The sequence below is a fragment of the Sycon ciliatum genome, chromosome 11 (genome assembly GCF_964019385.1).
Source record: "Sycon ciliatum chromosome 11, ocSycCili1.1, whole genome shotgun sequence".
Classification (NCBI taxonomy): Eukaryota; Metazoa; Porifera; class Calcarea; order Leucosolenida; family Sycettidae; genus Sycon; species Sycon ciliatum.
The window spans coordinates 8,992,292-9,020,201 of record NC_088653.1 but is presented as its reverse complement, the minus strand read 5'-3'; the positions used below and the strand labels follow the sequence as shown (position 1 = coordinate 9,020,201).

The 27,910-nt window shown below is 49.0% G+C and overlaps 1 protein-coding gene across 1 annotated transcript in view; it reads right to left on the bottom strand.

The window, feature by feature from the left end:
* LOC135827329 (uncharacterized) overlaps nucleotides 1–27,910 on the bottom strand; it is a 350,751-nt gene that overhangs the window by 286,946 nt on the left and 35,895 nt on the right. The window contains exon 4 of the mRNA XM_065339849.1: nucleotides 18,226–18,348. Coding sequence (XP_065195921.1) covers nucleotides 18,226–18,348 — 123 coding nt within the window. The remainder of the gene's footprint in view (nucleotides 1–18,225; nucleotides 18,349–27,910) is intronic.

The window sequence follows — 27,910 nt, the reverse complement described above, 5'->3', positions numbered from 1 at the left end:
GCTCAGCTGCCTATAGACAATTTGGATGTGGCTGAGTACCTGTCAGCTTATGCTATAAGACACTGGACAGAGGAACTGACCCGGAAAGGATGAACCAAGGGGCATATCAATTGTGTACAAAAATGAAAATCCCATTGCTGTACATAGAATTTCACCATTTCAACAGTGCTGCATATAATACCATTGTAGCAACACTTAGACATGTCGGATCAATTCAAAACTTTCAGACAGTGAACATTAGGTGTGTTAGATCATTTTTGAACAAAAAACTGAAAATCGAATTTTTGGTCTGTGGTCATATTTTGGCGTGCTCTGGCTCACATATAGATCGTCGATATAGTTGTCGACAGCCGGAAACTGGCGAGTTGAGTACCGAACAATCAAATCCATCAGCTTAGGTGCTACCAAATCCAATTCTTGTTAGGACATACGTCTGACCTTTCCACTTCACCACCTGGTAGCGCCATAGGTCAGGGCACACACGGACTTGCAAATATGCCTTCCGTATATCAATCAGAGCATATGAATCGGGATCTCCTGCACCGCGCCACTGCCGCAGCTTCTCTTGGCACGCAGGTGCTTCAGCACCAGGGTTGGATACCAGCTCTTTGTTCAAAGCAGTGTAGTCCAAACACGGTCTCACAGGCGTCGTCAACTTGTGCTCTTGTTTGATTGCTAGCAGGGGAAGTACTGCAGCCGGTTCTCCGTGGACCGCTGGATCATGAGGTATGAGCCACCCCTTCTCAATCCATCCGTCTACTTCATCACAGAAGGTATTCTCTTGCGATTCCGACAGACCGCTCCGCGAATACTGAGCCACACCGGAGCCAATGAAACCCTCAGGCTCATTTTTGCTTGACCACTTCCACGATATCTCCCAGTGTCGCTCTTCAGCGTTCCAGCACGCCGTGCTATCACTGGTGGTAAGCACGACATTGCCTGTGCCGGCGTCCTCTGTGACTTGCACATGCCGAGGGAGCTTAGTCGGTGTAGGTACAGCTCCGACAACGTCAGGTGCGCGTTTACCCGACTTCTCCTGGGCCGGGCCGATCACCACACCAGCTAGCATTCCGTCATCATATTCCATATGCAGACCCCACACATTGTCACGAAGTCTGAGCCGATCAGCACGTCAGCCGACACAACGTTCAGGTCAGGAAGCACAACAGCGGACATAGTTGACTCAGGAATTGACACAGGACCATCATCACGCTTGAACTGCAGTTCCACCACGCCACGTGTAGTCAGCTGCTCTCCGTCCAAGGCAACAATTCCATTGCCCAGACTCTCAGTAACAGGGACACCCAAACTGTCAACAAGTGCTTCGCTAATGAGCGTGCGACAGGAGCCAGTATCGATGATGGCTTGCACGCGCCTCCACACATCCCTGTCAGGTATAGCCACGTCTACAAACACACGAGGCAAACCAGGTCGCGTGGTAGTTACCGTAGCTAGGAGACATGGATCGGCGATCTCCACAGCCGCTCCGGCCACACCTTTGCCTCTCTTCTGGTCTCAAAGCCATTGCTTTTTGAGCTCGCAGTCCTGTTGATAATGATCCGGTTGCTCACAGAAGAAACATGTAACATTTCGTGGCCCTGATGACTTCTGCTGGCCACCACCACCACCACCTCCACTGTTCTTCACAGCACTGCTGCCGCCACCACGTCCTTCCGGGTAATGTTTCCGTATATGCCTAGGTTCACCACACTTATGACAGACAATATGGGACTTCTTCCCACAGGAAGGGCCAGACACCACTGCACCAGCAATACCTGGCCTTGCTGACACAACCTTGCGCAGTGCTCTCAACTTCTCCACACAGTCGGACACACGTAAGTCTTTCCCAGCACTTGACAGGCGGATCTCCTTGGCAAAATCAAAAGGGAGACCAGCCAGCAGCTGCTACATAACGACAGAATCGTCATCACCTGTCAGCTTGTGACCTGATGCAGCCAGCAGCCGCTGCAAATCAGACACGTACGCGTCAGGACTTTTATCAGAAAGAAACCGGCGGGACGTAAACTTTTCGTACGCATCACTTCCTGTCACGCAGAACGACTTTTGCAGCAAAGCGGACACCTTATCCTCGTCCTTCTTATTCGCAGCCTCCATTCTACTAAACACGAGCAGCGCATCTCCTTCCAAAAACAGAGGAAGTCTCTGCATGCGCTTATCAGCCGTGTCCCAACCGTTCACCTCCAACAGCACAGAGTACTTCAACCAAAAGTCATCAAAGCTGTCACCTGCCTTCCCACCAAAGGACTTCATCAAGCCGTCCAGCTTCTGGCCAGACATGGCTTCAGGTTCAGAAGCAACGCCAACTGCTTCACTGTCCGATACAGGCAAGGCCTCAACCTCTCCTTGTCTCGCCCTCTGTCTCGTACGACGACGACGAGGCATACACTAAAACTGACGTATACGCACAAACAATTCCCGGGTTTCGGCACCACGCTGTTAGAGAATTACCCCCACAACCGGTCTGAGGCATACCACGGCCAAAACACCACACAGGTCTGGACAAGTTATTATACTTACTGGAAGGTTATTGTTTGTGCTAATTCATACGACCCATACATCCTGTACACACACCTTGTACACACTCTCTCTAACGGTCTCTAGGCTACACTGCAATTGATATACTTTAGATCAAATTTTCGGGCAAGGCCCATCATCAGGAATAAGTCTACTGTAGACAAAACAGGGGTTTATATAATATATATATATATATCTCACTGACTTGTCAGTTTGAGCACTCTGGCAAGGTACGTTCGGACCTGATTGGAAATTTTTATTTCCATTGCTGTCAGGTTCGGCCTCATTTCCTCTGTGCTGCGCTGACGAGTCCACAAAGGACGAAACAGTTCTGTCCGCAGATTGAGTATTTCGCTCCTGCTCTTGTAGCAGTTGAGCACTCTTGCGTGGGGTAGTGCCTTTGCTGTTTGCGTTATGCAGAGCTCACTGACTTGTCAGTTTGAGCACTCTGGCAAGGTACGTTCGGACCTGATTGGAAAGTTTTATTTTTATTTCCATTGCTGTCAGGTTCGGCCTCATTTCCTCTGTGCTGCGCTGACGAGTCCACAAAGGACGAAACAGTTCTGTCCGCAGATTGAGTATATATATATATATATATATATACACAAAACAACAAGGTTGTCAGTTTCATAATACCAAAAGCTTTTCACCCATTTTCATCAGTGGTTACATGGGAATGAGCAAGAACGAAAACGAAGCCAGAATTTATACTGGGGGTAGAGAATCAGCAAGAATATTCTTACGCGCCTCAAGTTCACACTACACTACCATAAGAATGTATGGAGCAGTGGAAAAATGCGGGAAACAACACATGAGGGGAATGCAGTACCAGAACAAACACGTGATAAAGTTGTCAGTCCGGTTGCAGCTTGAACAGCCGTAGCACCTTGATGTGCTTCTTTTGTCGACACAGTTCTGGCCTCAAACTGCGAATGTACAGCGCCTCCAGTGTGAATCGGTGCGCGCTGTTTCGGGCTGGTGTGATCACACTGAAGCTGCTGTTGCGTTCCTATAAGCCTGTATAAATTCTGGCTTCGTTTTCGTTCTTGCTCATTCCCATGTAACCACTGATGAAAATGGGTGAAAAGCTTTTGGTATTATGAAACTGACAACCTTGTTGTTTTGTGTATATAAATTTTGTTCGCCTACCTCTCTATTTAAATATATATATATATATATATGAGTTGCCTGAAGAGTGCTTTTGCACGAAACTCAGAGTAGCAACAGTGAGAAACTTGGAGATCCTTTGTGTCTGAGTGTATATATATATATATATATATATATGTCAACAAACAATGGATCACTCGTAATATTTCGCTACTCCGAGTTTCATGCACTGTGTGCAATCATCAGGCGAACAATATTCAATGCAGACTGGTCAAAGCATAATGGGAATTTAAGGTGGATGCAGGCGGAAGCAAGTGTAAGGCTTAGCGGGACCCCTGATACGTAATCAATGGGCTAACTTGCCGGCTGAGAAGTGTGTGAAGCTGAGTGCTAGATGACTATAGCATAGTGGGGCAGTGCAATTTGCCAAGGCGCTAGCTGTTGGATGCCTGTACTACAGCAGAGCCAATTTGCAGTGGGGGGGGGGGGTTTGCCAGCTGTTGGATGCCTGTACTACAGCAGAGCCAATTTGCCAAGGCGCTATCTGTTGGATGCCTGTACTACAGCAGAGCCAATTAAGTCCGACGAGTTACAGTTAGGTGCAATGGCGGCACTTGCCTCTTTGGTGGTGTTAGGATTCAGGTGTTGGGTGCTGGATGCCTGTACTACAGCAGAGCCAGTGAAGTCTGAGGAGTTACAGCTGGGTGCGATGGTTGCACTAGTCTTTCAGGTGTGAAGATTCAGGTGCGTGCTGGATGCCTGTACTACAGCAGAGCCAGTGCCACACCAGGACATGCCTTGCTTAGCAAAGCATACTGGATGCCTGTACTACAGCAGAGCCAGTATGCGCTATTTGGCTAAGTCACACCTGAATACTTGCTCAGCTGGTATCTAGTGCTGTGCCGGCATTTGGCGATGAGGTCACACCTTGTGTTCAGGAGGGTTGCTTTGTCGGCCGTGATAATTTCTAGCTTCTCTGTTAGACAGAGGTTACAGCGCTTAGTTGTTGGGCTGTACGACTTGGCTCTGCGCTTGACGTTCCATGACACGTTGTACTCCTGACCCTGGTTTTTGAGCGACCAAACGTAGCTTGACAGCTCGGTGGAGTTGCGGTATTTTTCGTGCCGCATTAAGGTCTTGTGATTGGCGTGACGAAGTTTGAAGGGCGTCTCAGCCGAACCAATGTAGTACTTAGGGTCGTTTGCGCCGCCCACGACTGCTTCGTACACGACACAATCGGTCTGGCATGCTCCACGCAGCGGGCAGTTGGCCTTGTCACGGCAGTTGCACGGCTTTTCTGGAGGGGTGGGGTGCAGCTTAGCTTGGTTGTGTCCCTTGATGATGGCAGAGACGTTCGGGAGGCAGCTGTAGCTAATCTTGATTGAGTTCTTGTTGAAGATTTTGCCGAGGGGGGAACCTGCAGGGAAACGTCGCTTGATGAGTTTTAGGAAGACTGCCCCTACATTTGTCTTGACATTTTTGCTGTATGGTGGGTTGAACCATATGATGTTTCTCTTTCTCTTCTTTCTCTTCTTCTCCTCGGCCCGTGCCATGCCTTCACCTTCATCAGCGCGGTACTGCATGGCCGGCAGGAATCCACTTTTGGAAAGTGCGGCTGCGTATATTGGTTTGGCCTCTTCAAATATGTCCTCACTGGCCGAGATTGATGTCAGGCGCTTGTTGATCGACTTTGGTAAGTTTTTGATGATTGTTGGCGGGTGGTTGGAGGCCATGTTGAGATACAGGGGAGTGTCGCCGGGTTTCCTGTATGGCTTGTAGGTTCCTGTTTTTAGATCCAGCGTTACGTCTAGGAAGTTTGTTGTCTTGATGTTGGTGTCAATTGTTATTCTAAGGCCAAAAGACTTGAACAGGCTGACAATGTTCTTTCTTGTGCGATCTGCGACACTGCCGGATGCACCCTTCAGTGTGGCGAGGCCATCGTCTCGGTATAGGCCAATAGACGCCGGATCCACAAAAGCAGCAAGCTTCGTGAGGAGGAAAGCACCCACAAGCTGGCAGACCTTAGCTCCGTCAAAGGATCCCATCGTCACATCAAAAGCTCCCCCGCTGCTTCTCTTCACCCACGTGTTCTGTCCGTCGAACAGTAGCGACCTTCACGCGTGCAGTACCATATCAACTTCTTGCTGGCTGATGTTGGAATACTGCTTTGCGAATTCGATGGCACTTGTCAAGAGCTGCTCCGTGATTGATGGGTAGTACTCTACAATGTCGAAAACCACAAAGGTTCTTTGGTCCTTCGACTCCAGAGCAGAGAACCAGTCTAGAACTGAGGCAGTGTTTTTCCATAGGTTGATTCGCGTTGCAGACTGCACATCCTTGGTCACGCGCTCCAGGATTGCCTTGCTGACTCTTCCCATCTCGGGCTTGGCCGGGTTAATCAATCGGCATGGGAGGTCGTTTGTAAATCTTTCCTTATGATCCTTAAGGGTGATGAACGCTTCGGACTTCGCCATGACTTCCATTCGCTCGTCGAGCGGCGGTTCCATGCTCTGCGCAAGCTGCTTTGCGTCCGTATTGATGTCTTGATACATCCCATCATCTGCGATTCTGTAAGTCTTCGTAATGTTGTCCCGCAGGAGCTTTGAGTACTGGTCCTTCGTGAGGGCGTACATGTTCCTCGTTTTATCAGCCTTCACAACGATGTTATCTGAAGATGTCAAGGATTTAATGTCGTTTGATAACTTTGTCTGGAATGGCTCCGTGACCTTCCGGAATGTCACGTTATCCACCAAGCTGGTCAGGTCGTCCTCAAAAGCCTTCATCTCGTCAATCCTTGGAGGCGTGGCTTTGCTTTTGAAGCCGTAGAATTCACCACCCTCCTCTGCTTCGCTCTGGGGGTTCAAGAAGAAAAATGCCTTCCATCGCATTCTCCTCACTAGTGACTCTACCTTCTGCAGCAGTCCCTTCCTGTACACATGTTCCGGTGGTATCGGTATGTTCTTCAAGGAGTAATCGACATCCAGTCTTCTCGGCTTATCCATTGTCGGTATCCGTAGCTACAGTAGAGAGTGCTCGACTTGCGGAGCGGTCCTACTTAGTAAGACTATGCCTGTAGCTGCAGAAAAAGTGCTCAACATCCAATTTCTTGGGGGGAGCAATGACACATGTCAACAAACAATGGATCACTCGTAATATTTCGCTACTCCGAGTTTCATGCACTGTGTGCAATCATCAGGCGAACAATATTCAATGCAGACTGGTCAAAGCATAATGGGAATTTAAGGTGGATGCAGGCGGAAGCAAGTGTAAGGCTTAGCGGGACCCCTGATACGTAATCAATGGGCTAACTTGCCGGCTGAGAAGTGTGTGAAGCTGAGTGCTAGATGACTATAGCATAGTGGGGCAGTGCAATTTGCCAAGGCGCTAGCTGTTGGATGCCTGTACTACAGCAGAGCCAATTTGCAGTGGGGGGGGGGGGGGGTTGCCAGCTGTTGGATGCCTGTACTACAGCAGAGCCAATTTGCCAAGGCGCTATCTGTTGGATGCCTGTACTACAGCAGAGCCAATTAAGTCCGACGAGTTACAGTTAGGTGCAATGGCGGCACTTGCCTCTTTGGTGGTGTTAGGATTCAGGTGTTGGGTGCTGGATGCCTGTACTACAGCAGAGCCAGTGAAGTCTGAGGAGTTACAGCTGGGTGCGATGGTTGCACTAGTCTTTCAGGTGTGAAGATTCAGGTGCGTGCTGGATGCCTGTGCTACAGCAGAGCCAGTGCCACACCAGGACATGCCTTGCTTAGCAAAGCATACTGGATGCCTGTACTACAGCAGAGCCAGTATGCGCTATTTGGCTAGCAGCTAGCGCCTTGGCAAATTGCACTGCCCCACTATGCTATAGTCATCTAGCACTCAGCTTCACACACTTCTCAGCCGGCAAGTTAGCCCATTGATTACGTATCAGGGGTCCCGCTAAGCCTTACACTTGCTTCCGCCTGCATCCACCTTAAATTCCCATTATGCTTTGACCAGTCTGCATTGAATATTGTTCGCCTGATGATTGCACACAGTGCATGAAACTCGGAGTAGCGAAATATTACGAGTGATCCATTGTTTGTTGACATGTGTCATTGCTCCCCCCAAGAAATTGGATGTTGAGCACTTTTTCTGCAGCTACAGGCATAGTCTTACTAAGTAGGACCGCTCCGCAAGTCGAGCACTCTCTACTGTAGCTACGGATACCGACAATGGATAAGCCGAGAAGACTGGATGTCGATTACTCCTTGAAGAACATACCGATACCACCGGAACATGTGTACAGGAAGGGACTGCTGCAGAAGGTAGAGTCACTAGTAAGGAGAATGCGATGGAAGGCATTTTTCTTCTTGAACCCCCAGAGCGAAGCAGAGGAGGGTGGTGAATTCTACGGCTTCAAAAGCAAAGCCACGCCTCCAAGGATTGACGAGATGAAGGCTTTTGAGGACGACCTGACCAGCTTGGTGGATAACGTGACATTCCGGAAGGTCACGGAGCCATTCCAGACAAAGTTATCAAACGACATTAAATCCTTGACATCTTCGGATAACATCGTTGTGAAGGCTGATAAAACGAGGAACATGTACGCCCTCACGAAGGACCAGTACTCAAAGCTCCTGCGGGACAACATTACGAAGACTTACAGAATCGCAGATGATGGGATGTATCAAGACATCAATACGGACGCAAAGCAGCTTGCGCAGAGCATGGAACCGCCGCTCGACGAGCGAATGGAAGTCATGGCGAAGTCCGAAGCGTTCATCACCCTTAAGGATCATAAGGAAAGATTTACAAACGACCTCCCATGCCGATTGATTAACCCGGCCAAGCCCGAGATGGGAAGAGTCAGCAAGGCAATCCTGGAGCGCGTGACCAAGGATGTGCAGTCTGCAACGCGAATCAACCTATGGAAAAACACTGCCTCAGTTCTAGACTGGTTCTCTGCTCTGGAGTCGAAGGACCAAAGAACCTTTGTGGTTTTCGACATTGTAGAGTACTACCCATCAATCACGGAGCAGCTCTTGACAAGTGCCATCGAATTCGCAAAGCAGTATTCCAACATCAGCCAGCAAGAAGTTGATATGGTACTGCACGCGTGAAGGTCGCTACTGTTCGACGGACAGAACACGTGGGTGAAGAGAAGCAGCGGGGGAGCTTTTGATGTGACGATGGGATCCTTTGACGGAGCTGAGGTCTGCCAGCTTGTGGGTGCTTTCCTCCTCACGAAGCTTGCTGCTTTTGTGGATCCGGCGTCTATTGGCCTATACCGAGACGATGGCCTCGCCACACTGAAGGGTGCATCCGGCAGTGTCGCAGATCGCACAAGAAAGAACATTGTCAGCCTGTTCAAGTCTTTTGGCCTTAGAATAACAATTGACACCAACATCAAGACAACAAACTTCCTAGACGTAACGCTGGATCTAAAAACAGGAACCTACAAGCCATACAGGAAACCCGGCGACACTCCCCTTTATCTCAACATGGCCTCCAACCACCCGCCAACAATCATCAAAAACTTACCAAAGTCGATCAACAAGCGCCTGACATCAATCTCGGCCAGTGGGGACATATTTGAAGAGGCCAAACCAATATACGCAGCCGCACTTTCCAAAAGTGGATTCCTGCCGGCCATGCAGTACCGCGCTGATGAAGGTGAAGGCATGGCACGGGCCGAGGAGAAGAAGAGAAAGAAGAGAAAGAGAAACATCATATATTATGGTTCAACCCACCATACAGCAAAAATGTCAAGACAAATGTTGGGGCAGTCTTCCTAAAACTCATCAAGCGACATTTCCCTGCAGGTTCCCCCCTCGGCAAAATCTTCAACAAGAACTCAATCAAGATTAGCTACAGCTGCCTCCCGAACGTCTCTGCCATCATCAAGGGACACAACCAAGCTAAGCTGCACCCCACCCCTCCAGAAAAGCCGTGCAACTGCCGTGACAAGGCCAACTGCCCGCTGCGTGGAGCATGCCAGACCGATTGTGTCGTGTACGAAGCAGTCGTGGGCGGCGCAAACGACCCTAAGTACTACATTGGTTCGGCTGAGACGCCCTTCAAACTTCGTCACGCCAATCACAAGACCTTAATGCGGCACGAAAAATACCGCAACTCCACCGAGCTGTCAAGCTACGTTTGGTCGCTCAAAAACCAGGGTCAGGAGTACAACGTGTCATGGAACGTCAAGCGCAGAGCCAAGTCGTACAGCCCAACAACTAAGCGCTGTAACCTCTGTCTAACAGAGAAGCTAGAAATTATCACGGCCGACAAAGCAACCCTCCTGAACACAAGGTGTGACCTCATCGCCAAATGCCGGCACAGCACTAGATACCAGCTGAGCAAGTATTCAGGTGTGACTTAGCCAAATAGCGCATACTGGCTCTGCTGTAGTACAGGCATCCAGTATGCTTTGCTAAGCAAGGCATGTCCTGGTGTGGCACTGGCTCTGCTGTAGTACAGGCATCCAGCACGCACCTGAATCTTCACACCTGAAAGACTAGTGCAACCATCGCACCCAGCTGTAACTCCTCAGACTTCACTGGCTCTGCTGTAGTACAGGCATCCAGCACCCAACACCTGAATCCTAACACCACCAAAGAGGCAAGTGCCGCCATTGCACCTAACTGTAACTCGTCGGACTTAATTGGCTCTGCTGTAGTACAGGCATCCAACAGATAGCGCCTTGGCAAATTGGCTCTGCTGTAGTACAGGCATCCAACAGCTGGCAACCCCCCCCCCCCCCCCCCACTGCAAATTGGCTCTGCTGTAGTACAGGCATCCAACAGCTAGCGCCTTGGCAAATTGCACTGCCCCACTATGCTATAGTCATCTAGCACTCAGCTTCACACACTTCTCAGCCGGCAAGTTAGCCCATTGATTACGTATCAGGGGTCCCGCTAAGCCTTACACTTGCTTCCGCCTGCATCCACCTTAAATTCCCATTATGCTTTGACCAGTCTGCATTGAATATTGTTCGCCTGATGATTGCACACAGTGCATGAAACTCGGAGTAGCGAAATATTACGAGTGATCCATTGTTTGTTGACATGTGTCATTGCTCCCCCCAAGAAATTGGATGTTGAGCACTTTTTCTGCAGCTACAGGCATAGTCTTACTAAGTATATATATATATATTTAAATAGAGACGTAGGCGAACAAAATTTGTATACACACAACAACAAGGTTGTCAGTTTCATAACACTAAAAGCTTTTCACCCATTTTCATCAGTAGATACATGGGAATGAGCAAGAACGAAAACGAAGCCAGAATTTATACTGGGGGTAGAGAATCAGCAAGAATATTCTTACGCGCCTCAAGTTCACACTACACTACCATAAGAATGTATGGAGCAGTGGAAAAATGCGGGAAACAACACATGAGGGGAATGCAGTACCAGAACAAACACGTGATAAAGTTGTCAGTCCGGTTGCAGCTTGAACAGCCGCAGCACCTTGATGTGCTTCTTTTGTCGACACAGCTCTGGCCTCAAACTGCGAATGTACAGCGCCTCCAGTGTGAATCTGTGCGCGCTGTTCCGGGCTGGTGTGATGACACTGAAGCTGCTGTTGCGTTCTTGCGGGATGCATTCAGGTTGCGCCTGCAAATGCTTTGTGATGGCGCTATCACTTGTTGCCACACGTTTGTCAGGCGGCTTCTTGTACAGCTTGTCTGGGATATGCTGCTTGATCCTTTCCGAGAATCGCTGACATGTCTCACCAACGTACGTTCGCTCACAGCGACACGCATACTTATAAATAAAATTACTATTTTCAAGAGTTGGTGAAACATCCTTCGCGATAGACCTGAATGCGGGCCTGGTTGTATAAATTACAATGGGGGATACTGTGTAGGATAGCAGTTCAAAATTGCAGCTTTAATCTTTTTGCGGAAGGCAATGCAATGTTGCCCTTTCCACGGCAATTTTGTGATAATACGCGTTGCAGGTTCAAGTTGTGCAGAAGCTGTATCTGGGCTAGGTTCAAGAACGCTTGTCATGACTCGCTTGAGTGCTTTGAGTGGGTAACCGTTAGAACACAGAATATCCTCTAGCTTAGCAATTTCAGCTGATAATAGTGATGGTGAGCAGATGGTTTTAGCTCTGAAAGTTAATGATCTGATCAAATTGATTTTGTTTCCAGTGTCACAAAACGAGTCCCAGCGGGTGTAAAGACCTGTGAACGTCGGCTTTCTATATACTGTGGTGAGCAATTCTGTGGAAGAATGCTTAATCAATACATCAAGAAACGGCAATTCTCCATTATTCTCCTCCTCCATTGTAAACTGGAGAGCTGGGTGAAGATTATTTAAACGCTCCGAGAATTCCAATGCCAGTTTCCGGTTGTGAAATGCTGCGAAAGTGTCATCCACATAACGCCTATAGAATTGGGGCCAATGACTGTCTGGAATTGTGTTCTCAAAATATCCAACAAAGATATTGGCTAGCACGGGGCCCAAGGGTGAACCCATGGCTACTCCGTCCCTCTGTGCGTACATATTGCCATTGAAACTGAACTGCACGTCTGATGTGGCTTTGAAAAGCAGCTTCTTGAAAAGATCTTGGGGTATTTGCGGGGCTGATATTTCATCATCATGGTATAGCGACTGTATGCAGATATCTATGGTTTCCTTGAGAGGTACGTTTGTAAAGAGGCTGACTACATCGAAAGAGCACAGGAACAGCGATCCAGAGTTCTCTGCCTGCTGCTGGCCAAATTCCCGTACATCATCCACGAACTCGAATGTATCCTTAGTTGCGTGGGCGGAATATTTGTTCAGGACTGGTTTTAGTAATTCAGCTAACCACTTGGCCATTTCGTGTTGGGGAGCATTGATCATGGACAGGATAGGTCGAAGTGGCACGTCTTTCTTATGTATTTTCGGTACGCCATAGAGCACAGGTCGGCACGAGCCAACGGGTCGGATCCGGTCGTAACCTATATTGAGTATTTTTCCAGCCTTTTTGTATCGCAATAGGTATGCCTGCAAGGCGCGTTCATCCAGGTAAGTGCGGTCATGCGTTTCCGTCGGTCCCAGGAGTTGAAACTTCGATGCATCAGCCAGAATAGCATTCATCTTGTCATTGTAATCACTTCGCTGCATTATCACCACTCCATTCCCTTTGTCCGGCCTGCTGATTATTATATCTTTGTCATTCTTTATTTTCCTGATGGCTGCCATATGCTTGTCGTTGAGGGGATAATCGGTTTTATCTGCTTTACTGTTACTAAACTCTTCTGCAAGATTCGCCAACGCTGCTTGACACGTATCCCTCTTGGCATCACTCACTGGTACGCAGCGCTCCAATTGATCATTTGTTAGTTCGAATTCTGCCTGCACAATCTCCTTGTCCATTCTGGAACTAGGGGGGACTCCAAACTTCAAGCCCCTGCACAGTACGTCTTTTTCAATATTAGTTAGCATAACTCCGGCCAAGTTGAGTAGGTGGGAGTGTTTTAATTCGCTTGAGCCCTTCTCATAGCGCACCTCCCTCCTGAGTGCATCGTCAAACTTACTTTTGATCCGGCATTGTAATCTTGAGGAGGTCTGGTTGATGAGCTTCGCGAACCTGAAGCGGTCCAGCACGCTAAGGCTCCGATTGACTTCGTGAAGAACACGGCGGTACTCGAGGAGAAAGTGTTCCAAGTCAGCGGCGGTCTTCTCCAGTTCGTCCTTGATAAAGGCGCGTTCGATTCTCCATGGCTTCTTGGCCTTAACTCTCTGCACCCGCTTCTTGATAGAGCGGGGCGCAACGCCGCACGTAAGGCAGTTCCGTAAAAAATCTGCATTCTCACGACCACGGATGATCCGGCCTTTGCACTTTAACACATAATTCAGGTCCTGAATTAGTCGGTGGTCCAGTCGCCGTTTTAAATATTTAAATAGAGACGTAGGCGAACAAAATTTGTATACACACAACAACAAGGTTGTCAGTTTCATAACACTAAAAGCTTTTCACCCATTTTCATCAGTAGATACATGGGAATGAGCAAGAACGAAAACGAAGCCAGAATTTATACTGGGGGTAGAGAATCAGCAAGAATATTCTTACGCGCCTCAAGTTCACACTACACTACCATAAGAATGTATGGAGCAGTGGAAAAATGCGGGAAACAACACATGAGGGGAATGCAGTACCAGAACAAACACGTGATAAAGTTGTCAGTCCGGTTGCAGCTTGAACAGCCGCAGCACCTTGATGTGCTTCTTTTGTCGACACAGCTCTGGCCTCAAACTGCCCCAGACAAGCTGTACAAGAAGCCGCCTGACAAACGTGTGGCAACAAGTGATAGCGCCATCACAAAGCATTTGCAGGCGCAACCTGAATGCATCCCGCAAGAACGCAACAGCAGCTTCAGTGTCATCACACCAGCCCGGAACAGCGCGCACAGATTCACACTGGAGGCGCTGTACATTCGCAGTTTGAGGCCAGAGCTGTGTCGACAAAAGAAGCACATCAAGGTGCTGCGGCTGTTCAAGCTGCAACCGGACTGACAACTTTATCACGTGTTTGTTCTGGTACTGCATTCCCCTCATGTGTTGTTTCCCGCATTTTTCCACTGCTCCATACATTCTTATGGTAGTGTAGTGTGAACTTGAGGCGCGTAAGAATATTCTTGCTGATTCTCTACCCCCAGTATAAATTCTGGCTTCGTTTTCGTTCTTGCTCATTCCCATGTATCTACTGATGAAAATGGGTGAAAAGCTTTTAGTGTTATGAAACTGACAACCTTGTTGTTGTGTGTGTATATATATATATATATATACTCAATCTGCGGACAGAACTGTTTCGTCCTATATTCCTATTCAAGAAAGCATCGATGCGGCCATGGAGTTATTAGAAGAGCATGAGGAATCGGTTGATATGTTCGCACTGTCATTATCAGACATACGCGAAATGCTCATGTTTGTCCTCGAGTCAAATTTCTTTGAATTTGACGGCGCCATCTATCGACAACAGCAGGGTCTAGCTATGGACAACCACCTCGCGCCCCCATTGGCTATTATCTTTATGTCGAAATTCGAGTCACGTGCCCTGTCTGAGTATCCCCTGAAACCGCTCTTATATCGTCGGTATATTGATGATTGCATACTCGTTTGGATCTTTGGTATTGCGGCATTTCTGGCATTTGTTGATTATCTCAATTCCCGCCACCCACGCATACAATTCACCGCAGAATATACACAAACGACCAACTCTCACACCATCAGTTACTTGGACCTGTCAATCTCGGTGTCAGGTGGCAAGTTGGACTGGGAGTTACTTGTCAAGTCGTCCCATAGTGGTGTACATTTGTCATATTTGTCTGCTTTGCCAATGGAAACAAAAATCGCTGTCGCCAACAACCAGATCCGCAGAGCAGTCAACAACGCAACAACGGAGGCAGGACGACAACGGGGGATTAAAAAGATCACCACACTCCTCCTTGAGAACCACTACCCACGACGCATTATACAATCAGCCATTCAACACTCCAACACCGCACGGACAACCCCACGCATCCGAGAGCAGCCCCACCAGCAGACACCACACCGGAAGGCGAAACGACAGTACACGTCACTTGTCAAGGTACCGTACGTAAATGACCAGCTTGCAAGGAGGGTTCGTCAAGTGGTCACGTCGTTTGATAGAGATGTGCGTGTGGTCTTTACGTCTGGTCGCTCACTAAAGGATATGTTGGTCTCGTCGTCATTCAGCAAGCCACAATGCCCCAGGACGGTACAGCAGCAGAGGGAGAAGAGGGGGCGGGGTCGGCCGGCTGAATGTCGTGCATGCGATGGTGGTCTGAAGCGTGATGTTTGTATGTCCCAAGATGTGGTGCACTCTATGAAATGTACCATCTGTCAAGAAGAATACGTCGGGGAAACAGAAAGGACAACACGCAAGAGGACTGAGGAGCACTACAGACAAGCCAAGAACGCGACACTGGGAAAGCCATGGGGAGACCGTTATCGACAAAAGCAGCACACCTTCCCATCGTCACCGCGGTTCTCGCCGTTTTCCCATCTACAAGTTCTCGCCAGCAGGCAACGGTCATACGTTGACCGCAGAATCATGGAGGCACTATTCATGAGGAAGAGGAAGCCTGCATTGAACAGTGACAATGGTTGGCGACTGTTGGGTGACGTGTAAATATATCTGTCATAATTTGTGCAAGAATGTGTGCACTGTGTGTGTGTGTGTGTGTATGTATGTGCGTGAGTGTTGCTAGAAGTGTGTATTTTTCTGCTTTGCACTCACACTAGTAATCTTGCACTATCACTTCACTTCATACATATCACACAGAATATTCTCGCTTCATGTGGTATTGCAACATTTTACGCTATACCATCACACTTTGGCCACTAGTACTTGTCATATATATATTATATAAACCCCTGTTTTGTCTACAGTAGACTTATTCCTGATGATGGGCCTTGCCCGAAAATTTGATCTAATGTATATCAATTGCAGTGTAGCCTAGAGACCGTTAGAGAGAGAGTGTGTACAATGTGTGTGTACAGGATGTATGGATTCAAGTATTGGCTACAGTGGAGTCTCCAAACCTTGAGAAAAGTAATACATACGACAGTACAACAAGAGAGAAAAGTTTGTTCACAAAACCATCGCCATGGGAACACACCAGAACTACTGTAAAAAAGAGCCAAGAGCAGCATGTATCAGAAAGGAACTGGAGCATGCATGCGTACCACAGCAAGCGCAAACAGCTGCACAGCATACATGAAACATGACACTACTATTATAACAGCATACATGCATGCGTACAAGAAAGCCGCAACCACAGGATGAATCACGCACATAAATCACATGACAGGCAACAAGAGGTAAGAAGTAATGTCAACTACACAAGACAGAGTCATACAAGAGAAAGCCATAGTTCGATTACAAGCTATTCTGACAGTTGCACTGCACGAGGGAGAGGCGAATGCGATCGTCAAAATCTAATGATAGACAAAATCAAGGAAATGCAGCGTAGCTTGAAGGAGACAAAAAAACTGGCGATGTTTTGTAGGGTGACGCGCTTGCAGATGCGCCCAGAGACACCAGCAGCGATGAAAACTAGAAGGTCAGCCCAAGAGACGATACAGTAGATATCTATCTACCATCTCTTGGTTGAGTTTTTAGTTGGTTTGTTTTTGTATTTATGGATTCTCCACAGGCCGTAGCCTAAGTCGAGAGAGTCTCCGTCAACAGCTTATGAAGAAGAAGCTGAGGAGAAAAATAAAAAATAGGAAATAGAAAGATGCGGGGTGGTAGTAATATAACCAACTGCTCTATGACATCGCTACTCTACTTGGAATAAAACCAGAGGGCTCATCACGGATGATAGCAAAGTGTGTGCGGACAAGAGCGGTAAAACATTTTGGGCTATATACAGTACGAATGGCATCCGGGAGGGAGTTCCATGTGGCAGTGGTGACAAAGAGAAAGGTGGCACACGTGTGTGTGCTGGCTCTAGCAGGTGGGAGTAGATGCTGGGGCGCCTGGCGCTGTTTAACACTGAGTAGCCTCTCTTGCCACTCTTGCCTGTAGCCGTTCAAGGGTAGTAGCCTGAGCACTGGAGAGTTAAAATTGCCAGAGGGATGAGGCGTATTCAACCACAGGTCGAACATATCCAGTGTACAAGCGGCTGGCTACGGCTGGGGTGATACGCTTGATCATGTGGATCAGCAGGACCGCTCGCTGGCGAAACTTCGTCGTGATGGTGGCGATGTGGTTGGTGAAGTAGTTCTGGTGCTCACTTGTACAAATGATTGAGTTTTGAAGTTAAGCGCACATTTGAACAAGGCGGACAAAGTAGCTCAACTAAAGTAAACCGTGTGTACAGTAAAACCTTCAACTAACGACCACCCCCCCCCTTGGTACCAGAAGAAATGGTCTTTAGTGGCATGTGGTCTGTTACAGGTTTGAACCGCACGACAATAATTCCTTGTCTGATATGCATGACAAAATGCAGCTAATGAAAATTCCCACCACTTGCGCAATGCCATTTCTCCTTTGAGCAGTAGCATCGATCATAGAGCAGGTTCGAGCAATTACTCTCCAAGACGTTTCCTATAATGTTTGCTCATGAGAGAGCTCTTGAAACTATGACAGGTGCAGTGAAGCCCATAGTCAAAATGAGATTGCGTTCATTCATGCAGCTGTAGTATCAAAAGAGTCCATTCAGGACAGAAAATCATCAAAATTTCGAAGAAGGAGCTTCGAACAATCTTCTATTCCCTGCACTGCTGTCGCTACTTACTGGTCAAAATCGACTTTGGGACAAGAAAAGGCGGTCGCTGGATGCGTTCAGCAGGTAGTCGCTTGTCACAGTGCATTTTTATATATGAGACCGTCCGTGCCTGGCGAAGTGGTGTGTAGCAGCAGGCTGGCTGTTAGTCACGGTGCCGGTCTTTAGTTACAGCTTTTACTCTATTATGGCTTTGAGGCGCATTGTTCACCACATTTACAAACAGAGGAACATTCAATTTTCTAGGAACATCTTTGACAGCGAAGTGACACTGTATGAGCACGTACTCAGTTTATCAGAATAAATAAACCAGTGATCAGAACAAACAGTTTCACGCCGAGCACTTTGGCCAGTACTCACCTGTCGTGGCTCATTATCGACATTGAACATAACTTTGCCGTGCAGGAGCGACGGATCACACCACAGTAACAACTGGACACAATGAATGCTGCCATAGTAGCATGCTGCCAGCATCAGAAGAGCCTGAGTATGCAAGCGCAAATGCGCACAAACGCACAAACAAGCACACAGATACGTACGTACACACATGCACATACGCACACGCTGACATGCTCACACACACACACACACACACACACACACACACACACACACAAACACACACACACACACACGCACACACACACGAACACCATTAAAACACATATTTTGCACGCAGGTATGCACATAAGCACTCACACAGGCGCGTGTGCACACACCGCGCACACACAAAAACATACATACAGATACATACACACATATACACACACATACACATACCAAACACACAAACAAACAAAACAAACAGATAAAGATACACACATGCTAGCATGTTCAAACACACGCACACCCAAACACACAAAATAACACAGACAAACACAAACACACGGACATTTGCATGCTCGCACATACACGCACGCACACACATACACACACACACACACACACACACACACAAACACACTCAGAACTCAGAACTCAGACATGCCCCTCATCACGGAAGCGATGATATCTACCAGCTATGTTAGACATAGCAAATTGAGCTAGGATTACACCATTCAACAGCTTGCAAGGATGATGATTTAACCGCAACAGCTGATTGAAGTGGCTTTTTTCTGGCCAGTGAATCCCTATTTTTCATTTTCTTTCTCCACTTTTACACACAGAGACACACACACACACACACACACACACACACACACACACACACACACACCTTTGACCTTTGACGCCCAACGCCGGAGGCGATGATAGCAATGCTACGGCAGATGCCATATCAACTTGTGCTGGGATTGCACCATTCAACAGCTTGCAAGGCTGAAGAATTGACCGTCACTATTCAGCCTGGTCTACACCATACAGCTATTTGAAGTGACTTTTTCTGGCCAGTGAATCCCTATTTTTGGTCTTTTTTCTTCTTTTTTTCCCGCACACACATCACACCACATACTCCGGCATGCACTGGCTGTTGGTAACCACCCAGGAGAATGAAAGAAAAGTCAGGAAGAGTCTGAGAAAGAGAAGAAAGACGTGTGTGACCATAATCGTCGGGAATCGAACCCGCAACCTATCGATTGGAAATCGCTGCACATACCACTGCACCATATGGGACACACACACACACACACACACACACACACACAAAGAAGCACACACAGGCTAGCACACTCAAATACGACCTTCCCATCCAAGTATGTACGCACACTCCCGCATACACATGTGCACGCACACGCACACACACACACACATACACACACACACACACACACACACACATACACACACACACACACACACACACACACACGCACACACACTTGTACTTGCTCACTGCCAAAACTGGTCACGTGAGTCTCACCGGGGAGGGGAGAGAAACTCCAAAGGAATCTTGGAAAGATGACTCAATTAGCTATTGAACCGCCCAACGGCCTATACCCCTGAAATCCGCAAACTAGCGTGGACTTGAAAGTATCCAACTTATGGGCTCACCACACCTCAGTTAGTGGGGGAGGACAAGGTGACAAAAAGGATTGATGGCATCAAGGGATCCGTCCCGGGATCCAACTGCAGTTAGTTCCAGCCTCTGGACGTCATCTCTGACGATAGTTGGCAGCTAGTGTCATCAGAGCCACCCAGACCCAAGAAATCTGTCCTGTATGTCGGTAACCTGAGTGAGTCATGCACTGACGACGACATCAAAGCTTTCACCCTGAAAAGGTCAGGCACAGCCGGGACTCCAGCTACTGTCCATAACTGTAGCATCCACAAGGCTGAAAATGGCAAGATATCTGCAAGGATCACTGTGGATGCCACTGCCATCGCACTCATCACCTCACCAAACTTCTGGCCAAGGCCACTCTATGCCAGACCGTGGAAGTTTAAGCAACGTTCAGTTGAGCCTGATCGTGACGACTTGCCTCGCAGCCCGGGAGTCAACACGGAGCAGTCCGGCTTGGCAGAATGACTACTGCAAGTCTCCGGCTGCTAGTCACAAACGCCTTTGGGCTGCTGTCCAAACTCGGCGAGTTCCAAAACAATCTGAGTTCAACTAAGCCTGATATAGCGATCGTCACAGAAACGAAATTCACGCCGGACAAGGTTCCACTCGCCATGTCAACTATTCCTGGCTATGCAGCACCTATTCGCCAAGACCGAACTGCTTCAGGCGGGGGCGTAGCTGTCTGGGTGAAGTCCAACCTGCATGCTCGGCACCTTGACACCATTGACTGTAAAGGTTTTGAGGTAGTATGGCTCTTAGTAGATTCATGCTCTCATGGCAAGGTTGTAGTCTGTGCTGTGTATCGTTCCGGTTCAAGTAGCCCATCAGATTGCTCCGTCATCGACTACCTAGACAGCTCATTACCTGCAGCACAGCAACTCGGTGACCATGTAGTCATTGCAGGGGACTTTAATGTCCACAATTCCGCCTGGCTCAAAAGTAGTAAAACAACATTGGCTGGTCTTGCACTGGAGGATCTAGCATCTGCTTATTGCCTCACGCAGCATATCACGGATCCCACTAGAGGTGATGCCATTCTAGACCTTGTCCTTTCAGACTTGCCTGGGCATGTGAGCACTTCTATCTGTAAGCCCCTTGGACGCTCTGACCATGCGGTCATCATCGCAGACTTCTTGACAGTTTCTCCCTCAGAGGAGGAGAGCTCTACTAGAACAGTATGGCGCTACAACAAAGCCGATTGGTCGAGACTGAGGGCACACTTCAGATCCGTAGATTGGCTGCAAGTCACTGCTCCCCATACCGACTGCAACAAGGTCTGGGATGTCATCTCAGAGACAATTCTAGTGGGGATGCACCGATTTATCCCGTGCAAGCAATACACTACAACACCCTCTGACCCTCCATGGTGGAACCCAGAGTGTCTGGACGCAGTAGTCCTCAAGGAACAGGCCTGGCGGCGCTGGAGGAGATTTCCATCTTCTGAGCCTCTGAAGCAGACATTTTTACAATCAGTCAACCATGCCTCAACTGTGATGGACACGGCCCGCCTAGCTTGGGAACGGCGTGTCCGGGCTAAGCTCTGTGCGGGTAATCTGCGTGACAAACAGTGGTGGTCGGTGATGAAATCAGTCGCTGGTGTTAAGCGCTCCTCTGATATCCCAACCCTGATTGATGCACATGGGCAGGAATGCGCAACCAACCTGGCAAAGGCAAAATGCTTTGGATCATTCTTTTCCAAGAAATGCAGTCTTGCCTCCGACATATCAGTGGACAGCCTGCCTGCTGCCTCTGGCGACAGTAAAACTCCATCAGTCACAAGGATCCATTTCCGGGCTGACACAGTACGACGACATCTGGCAAGACTCGACTCCTCCAAAGCCACTGGACCAGACAATATCCCAGCTAGGGTACTCAAGGAATGCGCAACTGAGCTTGCGGGGCCCCTAGCACGCCTCTTCTCCCTGTCTTTCAGTACTGGCCACCAACCACAGGCATGGAAGGTTGCCCGAGTAGTTCCAGTATACAAAAAGTCCTCCAAATCCGCTGAAAAGAATTACCGACCAGTCTCGCTGCTTTCTATATGTTCCAAAGTAATGGAGTCCATCATCAACCGCCAGTTAATGAACTTTCTGGAGGGACAAAACCTCCTATCACCAAGGCAATTTGGCTTTCGCCGAGGCCTAGGTCCATCCGATCTACTTACGGGACTACACCACAAGTGGTCGGCCACATCTGGCCTTGGTGGATCTGTGGAGGTGCTTGCTGTCGACATCGCCGGGGCTTTTGACAAAGTCTCCCACACAGGTGTACTGCACAAGTTGCGGAACATCGGTGTGAAGGGCCCCCTCCTGGACTGGCTTAGAGATTACTTAACAGGTCGTTCGCTGGAAGTGGTCATCGGCGGCAAGAGCTCCGATCGCTATCCGATCTCTGCAGGAGTACCACAAGGCAGCATCCTTGGACCGTCCTTGTTCCTAGTATATGTAAATGATGCTGATAGCTGTCTGGCTCCAGGGTCTGAAATGGGAACATTTGCAGACGACACCACGCTGTATGCCTGCGTCAATACACGCGATGATGCCATACACCAAGCTGACAGTCTTCAAGCTTCCGTTAATGCGTTACATGCATGGGGAACAAAGTGGCATGTTAAGTTTGAACCATCCAAGTCGCAGCTCCTACGAATCTCCTGCCATCGACAGCAGCCTTGGCCTGTCCCCGCAATAAACTTTGGAGGGGAGGTCATCCCACAACAGCCACACCTCAAGCTCCTCGGAGTTATGGTTGACTCCAAGCTATCCTTTTCCGCCCATCTCCGGTCAGTTGCTGCCAGGGCAAACTCACGTCTTGGCCTCCTACGTAGAGCTGCTCGTGTTCTGGACTGCCGTGGCATGCTGGCCGTGTATCACGGCTTCGTCCGGCCCCTGCTCGAGTACGCTCCCCTTGTCTGGATGGGAGCTGCTCCCACTAACCTTGAACACCTTAACAGAGTTCAGAGGCGTGCCCTCCACATCCTCCATACAACATCATCAACACCTGGAATGCGCTGCCATCCTCCCTCTTCACCAAACCACCATCTCCTAAGGGCCTACAATCCTTCAAAGCGAACGTCCACTACCATCTTCGCCGAAGCCAGTGGCTTTGGGCCACAGACTCCCTCTAACAGTTCAGAACTATTTCCATCCTGAAGCTCCCCCCCCCCCCAAGCATTGCATGATGTTCACTGCATCTGAACTGCCTTTGAATCTATTTTTCTCTCTTCTTGTTCTCTCTCCACCCCCCCCTCTCTCTCTCTCACTCACTCTCTCTCTCTCTCTCTCTCTCTCTTTCTCCACCCCCCCCCTCTCTCTCTCTCTTTCTTTCTCCTCATCCATTCTACCTCACCTTCTCTTGTCTTTATCGCACTAAATCACCCCCCCCCCTCTTTTAGGCTATGGTGCGCAAGCTCACGTTAACGCCGAGACCATAGGTCGGTGTTGTGGGCTTGCCTCACCAGCACAGGCTTGCTTTGCAGCCCCTACTCTCCCTGCTGTTTTGTCATTGTATACTCTGTTGTCTTCTCCCCTTCTGACGAGTAGGTTGTGTACTTAGTAAAAAAAAAAAAAAAAAAAAAAAAGTTACCTCTGCCCCCAGTGAAGGTAACACTTGGTACTAGTGCGGGTGGCTAAATAATGTAGTTTGGTCCTACAGATGGATCGCGGCACGGTGCCGACGAGTGAGGAAATCATTTGGCGTGCTCGGCAAAGACATGTCAAAAGCGTTCAACACAATATCCAGGCACCGTTTGCTCACTATATTAGCTAGCTTCCTTGAGAATGATGAGGTCACCATTATGTCCTAGCTACTCAGGAACACGTCCCTTGAGGTCCGGTTACCTGGAGGGAAGAGCGAACAGTTCCAGACCACCTGAGGTACACCACAGGGTGACTGACTATCACCTGTCCTATTCATTATCTACCTGGAGGCAACGCTTTGGGAGGTGAGACAGATTATCTGCGCAAGACTCGATCTAGATCGTCTGACTGCAAATGTATTCAAGAGCTCCTGCCCGACATTGCAAAGTGCCTCGAAGCCTGGGACCTCAACATCAATGAATCTAAAACAAAACTCACAAACATCATATGGCTCAACGACAGAGTGTGCGAGGAATGGCGCCTGACCATTGGTGACCACGAGGATGCTGCGCGGAGAACGCAACTCGCCACGGCTGCCCTGCACCGACTCTGGGCATTATGGATATGTGGTTCCATTTTAAACGAATAGCTGAGAGTACGGCTATACAAAAACATTCATCTTACCAGTCCTGTGCTACGACAATGGGACTTGGGGCCTCACTGGCACCGCTATGCATAGAGTTGATGCGTTCCATAGACAACAACTGCCGAAGGTTATTGGCATACGGTACCCAGCTAAAATCAAGAATAGCACCCTGTGCAAGAGGACCAACTCAACACCACTTGGTATCTCGGTCCTGAGAGCCCGCTGGCGTCTGTTTGGGCACGTGCTGCGGCTAGACCAGAGTGCACCGGCGAACCTATCAATGTGCTCCTCCTTCAAGCCATCCACTGAGCCTACTTGGAGGGGCAGGCGGGGCACAACTCTGCCGGTCGTGCTCAGACACGATCTCGAGCTGGTTGGGAGGACCCTCAAGACCTCGGCGGATCTTGAGGAGCTGAGGAGCATCGCCCAGAACCGCGGGGCGTGGAGCTATCTTTGCGGCCGTATCCTAGAGAGATATGTTACTGCTCACGGAGAGTCCCTGGCAATGATCAGCAAATTCAAATTCAACTCGGTTGAGCTGCTTGTTTGCTTGTTTTAATTGTATTCTATTTTCGTCAGGCAAGCACCTAGAATTAATTCGTTGTTTCGGGTCACTTCACTCATCCGTACCAGGGTCGGACGGTCGGGTTTATTTTAGTTGCGGGCAGGGGTGTATGCATGTACAATTGTGCATATCGAATAGCTTTTCTCCATCAAGCCAGTCGATCTAATCTGACTGTAGTCGATCCAGCGTAGCCATTGTCCCATCAGATCCAGGTCCGGGGCCACGTCCCCTCCAGGACCAGATCTTGGCCTCGCTGGCAAACGAGTCTGACGAGCAGCTCTCACCGATGTCCTTGAAAACTTCTGTCAATGAGCGACGCATTGGCGGAGCTGATGCTGTTTCAGGACCGATTGCGAATCGGAGATACAATGTAGAAGACAACGCCGTCACCAAGTGCTGCAGGCTGCTTCTGACTCTGAAGTCAATGTCTGGACTGCTATACATATTTTGGGTCATGTGTGTACATAGTCTACCTTGTAGTCATGCACATTTGCATGTACAAACAAAAATTGCGGTCGGGTGAAAAAAAGACGGTCGGTCGGGTGACCCGAAACAACGAATTAATTATGGGTGGCCTCACGCGTTTTATATCGCATAATTATGTTTTTATAACGCTATCAATATCCTGTTTGGCTGTTGTCGCTTCGGCTTATGCGAAAGCTGTACATGCTGTGTATATCTACATTGCATTTATGCCGACGTGGAGAACCTTCTAATAATAATACTTCAACATGCCAATGTCCACTCGCAACCATGGAGCCGCGGTTCATCTAGCTCCTCCTGAGCCTGCCTGGACTGATAAATCTGTAAAGGCAGAAACAACTCGAAACAGCCGTTTCCTTTGACTGGGAAACAGTGAGAGTCTACGAGCAGGGCAGCGTAGGTGACAGCCTTGCAGACGACGAAAGACTCGCCAATGCAGCCTCCACAGGTCGTCGGCTCAGGCAATTACAACCCAGGGAGCGGTTCCAACCTGAGATGCCACACCTAGGCAGGAATGTTCGTGCATTCAACATTGGCAACAACGCCCAATTCGAGCGAAGGCCATCAGGCCATGGACTGTTTGACAACGATGGCCGAACCCCTGGCAGCGGCCCGCATTGCTGGACCTGCCAGCAGGTTGGGTCACGTCAGAAGCCATTGCTCCCAGTTCGGCCGAGGCAGTAGTCGCCAACCACACTGAACTCAGCAACCACAAACCACTGCTGGAGCTCGTCCACGGATGGACGGAGCATGAGTTCCCGGACTGGCTGGAGTCTGACGAGATAAGTGCTTGTAACCGTAACGTTCATGTGCGGTTATTACACCCCATTGCATTTTGGGGAAATATTGGTGCCTCAGATTTTGTTTTATGTATTATTCCTTATGGCTATTTTTTGTGTGTTGTCTCCCCACCCCGCCCCGCCCCAGTTCCGGGCGTGACCTAAATCTTCTAATAATCACTCCAGTGTTGAGTCTGACCTAATCCTTCTGTTGTTGCGTTCGGGGGCTGTGGGAGAAAATGCTATCCATGTAATTATCCCGCTGGGCGTGGTCCCTAAAAGCAATGGAAACTTGAGGTTGATTATAGACCTCCGCTCCCTCAATAAGCATTCGGCCAACTTTCATTTTAGAGTTGAGTTGAGTTGTTTTTTAATCACCTTGCCCCCCCCCCCCCTCCCCCGCCCTCCCATGTGTAGTCCGCCCTCTGACAGGCTGCCTTGTGTTGTCTCTTGGTGTGTTTTTCTTGTGCTTGCTGCCTATGCTGTTCTGTTCCTGTCGTTTTTTAGTATAGAGTGTTTTTTCCGTGTGAATTGCCAATTCAATGAACTTACCCTTACCCATGTGAAGTGAGATGACCGAGGAGCAGGGATGATGAGGGAGGGAGACGCCCGATGGGCAGTGATGATGAGGGAGAAGTCCAAAGGGCAGTGATGTTGACAATGGTTGTCTCGGCTTGTCTGTATGCATGACGGTATGAGGCATGAGGCCGTGTTAACATGACGCCTGGGTCGGACGGTGCAGCGGTTGTCACCCCCAGTCCCCTACTCAATTCACACGGCGCATATTGTACACAACAAGCATCTTACCAAGAGTAGATAAACAAGACTGTGCAACTCCGGATCTCTCCTGCACACTCTGCAGATACCTCGTCCCACGGCGGAATCTTTTTGTTGATGTCACCTTTTTCCAGAAAAGCGCGCCTTTTGCCGCAGAGCAGTGTGAGAGCACGTGCTGGATACCGACCTTGTAATGTAAAGCCCGGCCAAGTGCACGAGGCAAAACTTTCCAAAAGACTCGCAGCGCATGCGTCGTAGAAAAGATTACGTCAACAAAAAAATTCCGCCGTCGGCGAACGCATCCAGGAGTTGCACACTCTTGTTTATCTAATCTTCATATTACACAGAGGAAGGTCAGACCCCTGGAAAGTGCACCGGGTGGGGGAGTCTGGAACCCACGATACATGGACAGAACACCGACAAAACTAACAGGAGCAACACAAAGTCTGTATATACCTGATCCCCCGTGTGCCATTTTCCTGTGCCTGGGTGTGTGTGTGTGTGCGTGCGTTTTGCATGTGCCTTGTTCAGCGTCCTCCCCCTTCTGGACGGAACTAGCATCCATACATAATCCAGTCGTTCAGCACCTGGTCGACGTTCTACCGTTCGTCCTGCTGAGTGACGTGGCACCATCTACAGGCAGGGCATATCTGCAAGCATTCGGTCGCTGGCATACGTGAGCTTCTGGGGTCGGATTCACCCCTTTCCCAGCTCACGCAGTACACGTGTAGTTATACCTAGTGAGTTACATCCAACAAGCCGCTATGTTTGCCCCTGTCTGACAAGGCTGTGTGGCTATATGTTGGTTGCACCGTAAGGCTGGTCACCCAGATCCGATCGCGGAACCAGTCATCACGTAACTGCAAGTCGCCGCTCGCCTTATCTGTGCTTGTCCCGTCTCCCGCTGCACTCTGATCTCACAGTCCTTGTTCCATCAGCTGACGTCCACTATGGCCCAAACAGATGCGTAACTGGGGGATCTGCAATGTATGACCATGATTTGTCTTAGGTTCTTTGCCCTACTGCCCTGGGACGACTTGCATCGTCTCATGGTGTCCTCGCTAGATTCTGTCCCGACCCATATGTCCTTGCACCTGCCAAGTCGCAAAAACAACTAACTGAAGCAGGGGACGTGATTCTGGGCGCTCGCAAATTCACCGGCTCAATGCCATGTCCGGTCCGCATAACAGAGAGATTTCTCCATCAAGGAGGAAATTCACC